This window comes from Monodon monoceros, unplaced genomic scaffold (assembly GCF_005190385.1).
Source record: "Monodon monoceros isolate NGI ecotype Baffin Bay Population unplaced genomic scaffold, NGI_Narwhal_1 Super_Scaffold_16, whole genome shotgun sequence".
Lineage (NCBI taxonomy): Eukaryota > Metazoa > Chordata > Mammalia > Artiodactyla > Monodontidae > Monodon > Monodon monoceros.
The window spans coordinates 69,225,732-69,232,660 of NW_021703772.1; the positions used below are offsets into that span (position 1 = coordinate 69,225,732).

Below are 6,929 nucleotides of genomic sequence, written 5' to 3' on the forward strand. Positions count from 1 at the left end.
AAATATTCAATGCTGTTAATGATGGGATAAATTCATACAGAGATATTTACAATGGATGTAGAATTTTCCTTCGGGACTCAGAGGAGAGAGAAATTAATTCTGAATAAGGGAAGATTTGGGGCTGCAGATAAAAATTTGTGCTGTACCTTGAAGTGTGAAAGAAAAAATTGATGCATAATAAAATAACGGGTCTCCTCTGTTTAGGTGACACCATAAAAATATTAGATCGGAACAATGGGTAACAAATAGATACATAAACTAGTTGATAATTCAAATTTTCTTTTTCAATGTGTGGTTTTGACATTTGCAAGGCACAATCATGTATAATTTATAGCTATTTGTTTAGAAGACACTAAGCTCTATGGCTATATATACCAAATATAGAAAACCTGCACAAATCATGTGTTATCATGATTCTCAGAAGGAAGGTTTGTAGTGTCAATGTTAAAAACTAAAAGGAAAAAAATGATTTTTTCTCATGTTGTCCAGGTTTATTCTCTTCTCTCAAATCAAAGGCTAAGTTCTCTCCACTTTGAATTTCACAAATGCAGCATGTATGTAACTGAGCAAAATTAGTCTATGATTTTAAATTTTTGGTAAGATTTACCTTTTCCTTGTATTTTTCACTGAAACAAAATAGTAAGCACAAATAAGTAAAGAGTTAAAAGTTTTCTAAAGAGGCATATGGTCCATATTTTCTGTTCTTATACCCACAAAATCCTTTTTTAATACTGTTAACACATGCAAAGGAGGGGAATCAGATCCATTGTATTTTGCTATCTTTCCCTTGAATTTTAATTTAAAATGAGAATGAAATTAACAGGCCAGTAGGCTACTTGTGAGCTTTAGGGATAAAAAATGATCAGACTGGTATTTTGCAAGCCAGATGGGTTACAGAAGCAAGTGAACTTTTATGTTTGGTCTGTTTCTTAATTACCAAAGGCTCCAAACTGTAGATGGGAAAGGAATTTAGCATTTGACAGTACTTAACATTAAGGAAAGAATACAATGAATGATATACAATATTTGATGTTTATAGGAGACAGGTAAAGTAAAATATAGATAATATAAATTTGGAACACATAAGAAATTATCCAGTTGTTGCAGCTATAAGAGAAATGTGCTATGAAATCTTTTTAAACAGTAAATAAAATGTTCACAAGAAACTGACCAAAACCTGATAAAAAGCACAGAGAATGACTGATTAAAAATGGATTCTGAATGCGTTTTACATTTTGAAATCTATAAAGCTTAATTGTAAAAATGCAATACAATGTACACTGTGAAAATGTAGCCTCTTCAGTCAGCCGTTCTTTGTTAAGATCAACGAACAGGAAAGCAAGGATCTTTATCAGAGCCATTAGTGGGATATAGAAAGTGAGCATCTCCGTGCTCCCTCTCCTGTCCTTCTTGTTTAAAGCAGGGCCGTAATTCTGTTCTTTGGTGGTGCTGCAATTTTCTCAAATGCTTTGCAATCCTGGACAATTTTAGGACTGTCTTCCCCCATTTCTGTCTGTCCTGCAGACTTGAATCCCAAATGACTGCAGACGTCCAGACCATCTTACAGCTGCTGCAGAAACAAACCACTGTGGTCCCCCCAGCCTACAGTATGGTAACTGCAGGAACAGAGTATCAGAGACCCGTCATCCGCCTGATGAGAACCAGTCATCCGGTAGCATCCATCAAGACGGATCGAAGTTTCAGTCCTTCCTCACAAGTGAGTATAGATAGCGTATAACCAAGAGTGTCTCTCAAAGTGTGTTTCCAGGGACCACCTGAATCAGAATCACCTGGGCTGCAGTGGAAAATACAGAGTCTCATCCCCATCTCTGTTTTTCCTCAACTAGAACATCTGGGAATGAGCCCTGTAATCTCCATCTTAAACAAGCTCCCCAACCCCGACCTTCGCCCCCGATTCTTTTGCTCATTTAAACTTTGGGAACAATGGACCTAGAAGAATGATCTTAAAACACTAGTATTTTTTTTTTTAAAGAAAAAGCTTTTTTTCAAATATCAATCTACTTAAGTTTATAAATGGTAGAGCTTTGAAAGCTAAGGATTAGCCCTGGGTCCAAAAAATGCTTCAAATAAAGGTTTGTAATTTGCTCTAATGACAAGAGGCACCCTTGAGCAGGGTCTCAGGAAGGAAGGGGCAGAGAAATAGCAGCAATAACAAGCAATAGCAAGACCTGAGATCCAAGTGCAATCAGACTAGTAACCACATCTGTGCCCCACCCATCACCAGTGAGCTCTAAACTTTTCTCACCTTGGTGATGGTAAGAGGAATGTTAGTGTCCTTATCTTTCCTCTGAAGTCCTGTGAGGAACCCTTTGAATTATGTTAATATGAAAAGTCCAACTCCTTTGGAATTCTATTTTGGGAATCATTCTTAATTACTTAAACACTGTGGCCAAACTGGACCTAAGAACAATGATTTAAATAAGAATTTACAGAACTATCTTGTAAAAACTTTTTTAGAAGTTTGGGAATTGAGTGCAAAATGCTCTGGGGAATGAAACTATATTAATAGCATGAGGTAATGTGACTGAAGGAAAATAATGCAATTTTTCTGAAATATGAAAGCATAGATTAATTTATCTCGAGTTTTGAATGGCTGGGAAACATGCAAAACCATGTACTTTGTTTTTTGCTTTCAGTGGATTTAGATAATATTTTCTGCCAAGGGATGGGTGATTTTCCTTCCTTTCTTTTTTCTTTCTCCTTGTTCTCCAAATGTACTCACCCAATGACCCACCTTTTTGATCCCAGTTTTGTTGGGAATTTTGAATTAAAACTCATCTGGAAAACTCAATGTGAAATATTGTGTTTAAAATAATAATAATAATAATCTGATATGGCTTCGAAGTAAAATTAAAGATCTTGGAATGGTTATATAGGATTATCTAAACTGATACCTGACCTTCAGTATCTTGACCCACCTTTGAGAGGGAAAGATTGGTTAATACCACTAATCAAATACAGATTTATGGAAAAAGAAAACATGTTTAGATTTCATGAGTGTAATTTTAGTCCAAATGAATTATAAAAGCATGTTTTCTTCTCTTTTCTTTCTATCAGTGTCCTGAATTTCTAGACCTTGAAAAATCTAAACTTAAATCCAAAGAATCCCTCTCAAGTGGGGTGCATCTGAACACAGCTTCGGAAGACAACTTGACTTCACTTTTAAGACAAGACAGTGATCTCTCTTCAGAGCTTCACCCCCCGAGGCAAAGAAAAACTTGCCTTCATCCAATTAGGCATCCTTCTTTGACAGATTCATCCCTAAGCACTGTAGGAATCTTGGGTCTTCATAGGCATGTTTCTGATCCTGGTCTTCCGGGGAAATAATCATTTTGTACTATTTATTCCACATACAATGTAAGTGCTTTTAATGGCTGATTTCCTTTTTTGTATTTAAATCCTCTCTACTTGACTCAGGGGCTCACAAGTTACCATTATATGCAAAAGTACTGTATATTTTCCTAAATTGAAGCTTGTAAGGTAAAATTGAGCAGTTAGGATGTAAATATATCTATGAACTCTTTTGTTCCAAATGTTAAAACTGCCAGCATCTCAAGGCACCTTATTTTTTATTTTTATTTTTTAAATCATGTGCATGTTAGGAAACTCCAATTTCTCTTGCATGGAGACTCCTATTTACTGCTTTTACTAAACCCATACTTTGTAATGAAAATGCCTTCCAAGCAAATAAGAAAGCAAAGGATAAAACTGTTCATGGATGCAACTCAGATGATCCTCAACTCATGGAAGTTCAAGGGGGAGATAGGGAACCTTGTCACTTTTGAGGACAGATACCCTTCTGGATTGAGATGTTTATAGTAAATTACATTCATTCCCGCACGCTAAAAAAAAAAAAATATATATATATATATACAGTTTTAGAGTTATAAATCTCTGACAGTAGAGGAAACCATCTCCAAATACATGAATATAGGCCAGCTTTAATGAGGACAAAAAGGCCTTTCTATTTAAAATTCTGTCTCTAACTGAATTCACAAACTCCCTAAAATATTTTCCACTGGCATGTTTCCTTGAATGCTCAGAAACAAGTTCCTCTAATTTTTCTTTTTCTTTGGTGGCGGGGGTGGGGTGGGAGGGATTCTTCTTCAGAACTGCTAAAGTGCTACAGACGCAAACTGATATCCGCAGCTTTCTTCTGACTTATATTTTAGGGCAATCCTGAATTTGATCAAAAGAGTTTATTGACGCACATTGTTTTCTTCCCCCCAAAACGTACAATTTTAGTGGATTTGTGTGGCGAAACTAGCTTCCATGAAGTATATGCTGTGCTATGGCTTTCTAATCCCGGCTGTAAAAGAACAACGTGCATTTACCTACGTATAAAGAAAATGCACAAATTTTAAAATTTTAATTTTATTTGGTTACTCAAATACATTTGCTAATCAGAGATTAAATGAAAATCTATCCTGTATGGATTGGGCTGAATATATATTGACTCCAGAATATCAGAATATACCATGGAATATATTTTAATATATTCGACTGTTAGATTATTTTGGGGGAGTGGTGGTATATGCCTCTCATAAAATCAGGGTACAGAAAAATTGCAAGCTAATTTAAGATTCTGATTAGTCAAATTCTAGTTGAGAAATTTTATTTTTCAATTCATTTGAATACAATTTTTAACTTATTATGGACTGGCCCATTGTATCCTCTCCTTCTGAACAAAATTGTGAAAATCCTTCAAAGTTTCTTTATCCTTTACTAATTTTTATACTCACATATATTTTTAAAGAGACATTATATCTGTATACATTATTAAATGGATTAATATCTATCCCTCCAGGATAGAAATATAATCTATTGACTTACTTTTACCTTTGACACTAGAATATTATTTTCAGATACAAGCAATTTATTTAAAATTACAAAAACTTTGCACTACTTAAAATATGATTAAAGCAACCTTAAATTACTCCATATATGTTTTTTAATGGTTCCATAAATTGCTAATCTGTAGGGGGATGCAATCTGTAGGCACAGGCATGTTCTTTTCCCTGCTAAATTTGTGCAGACAAAAACATTAATGATGAAGTACACATGACAGAATGACCAGTCAATTCAATAGAAGTATAATAATTCTAACCAGCTTTCCAAACCATTTGGTGTTACGCAGATAGAAATTTGGGGACTAACCAATGCTTTCTTTTCCTCATTCAACAAACTTTTATGGGTACCTAGCAGGGAAGAGAGAAATGGCTGCCTCTGATTCAGAGGACAACTTAGGGATTTTACTTCCATATTTAGGCAGATCTTTGCAGCTGCAACAAGTTTCATAAGGATTGTCAGTCCACGCTCCAGAGAAATTCAGAATGAATTCACCAGAGGATGTTCATTTGTAGAAGGAGAGGATTTGGCAGGTGAGGAATTTAGATCTGATTGTTTGATTAGTGAACGCTTCAGCTGCAACATTTGGTATGACATGCATAAAATTCAGCCTTCCACACATAGTCTCTATACTTCTTTATAAAAACTAAGCACGAAGAAATAGGAAGATGGGGACGGGTGTGCAAGCATCCAGATTGTTTAAATTCTAGTATAACATAAACCTTTTTTCTTCTTAATTCCTCAACATAAAAGAATTGCTTGATAAAATCTCAGAGAGTTGGACAGGATTAGGAAGGCCCATTCCTACAGGATATTAGCTTTAAAAGGGCCCAAGCAGTATAAAGATGTGGTGAGTCAGGCATAAAAGTCAGAAGACTTAGTAGTTACAATGACTTAAACCAAAGGAATTATCTTAATTTACAAGATTCATCCTCTTGTCCTAGCCGAATATCTATCTAATGCCTGAAGTCACTGTCACTTTCCCCATGGGCGGTAGCAAAAACAGTCTGAGCCCTCCATCTTGGGACCCTGCTGAGAGCCAGGTTTCACTGCTGTAGGTTTAACAGCAGTATAGCAACTGCTCTCCTTCTAGGTAATTAAAAGCACTAACATAATGCTTTTTGCCTTCCACCTAAAAATAATATTAATATAAATATTTATATTTAAAATAATATATTAATATTTAGGTCTCCAGGCCTAAATAAAATGACATCTAATATCTAAAGTTTATTTGGGTTAGATGTTTTCTGATGGTATTATTTGCTGGGCAGAGATCTGAAAGACTTACCAGATCTTATCCTCCTATAGAGGAGTCCCATACTCTTAATTAGTTGAGAAAACCAGGAATGAAAAACGCTGAAGCAGTGTCCTTGTAGGGTTTTTAAATAATCACTCATTCAACAAACATGGGAAGGTAGGGGCACATCTGGGACAGTACAGTTTCTTAAGTCCATTATAATGGGTTGGTCATCAGAGTTGAACTTTCTGACTCTTCTAGTCAGAACGTAAGGAAACCAAAATCAGGCCATAGTAGAATTTGGTGTCAGGTTTAATGTGTGTATGAGGGTTTTATGTTACTCACAAGGTCCTTTTGGAGGTTGATCTTTAGCAGTGGTTCTCAAATGCTTAAAAGAACAAAGTCCTAATACAAATGTTATTTTAAAATCCCATCATATATTATCTAAGGAAAAAATTGATCACCTGATCTGCCTATCTAAAATAAGAATTATTAACAATAGTATCTTTCCTCTGAATGCCTTTCATGGTTAAAGAAAGGAATCTGGTAGAACTAGTTACTAAAAGTGAATTGGAGTTTTTCAAATGGGTTATCCATGGTTAAAACCAAAAGTAGATCAATTATTTAAGCGGATTTCTAACTGTAAATTAAAATGTTTATAAATTACAAAAAAAATTTAAATGTTATTCGATTTCTAATCACATTTTTTGCAGTAAAACAAATGTGTCTATCATGTGAGTTCAAAGAGGCACCTGAAAGACAGGATGATTATATCCTTAAGGGAGGCCCTCGAATTAGCTGCACTAGCTCCAACTACCTGGGA

General features: G+C 35.1%; 1 protein-coding gene across 1 annotated transcript in view; it reads left to right on the forward strand.

Moving 5' to 3' along the window:
• Window positions 1-3,808, forward strand: part of KCNH7 (potassium voltage-gated channel subfamily H member 7) — a 454,727-nt gene extending 450,919 nt beyond the window's left edge. Inside the window, exons 15-16 of the mRNA XM_029225430.1 lie at window positions 1,525-1,717; window positions 3,079-3,808. Coding sequence (XP_029081263.1) covers window positions 1,525-1,717; window positions 3,079-3,348 — 463 coding nt within the window. The 3' untranslated portion in view covers window positions 3,349-3,808. The remainder of the gene's footprint in view (window positions 1-1,524; window positions 1,718-3,078) is intronic.
• The last annotated feature ends 3,121 nt before the right edge of the window (window positions 3,809-6,929 follow it).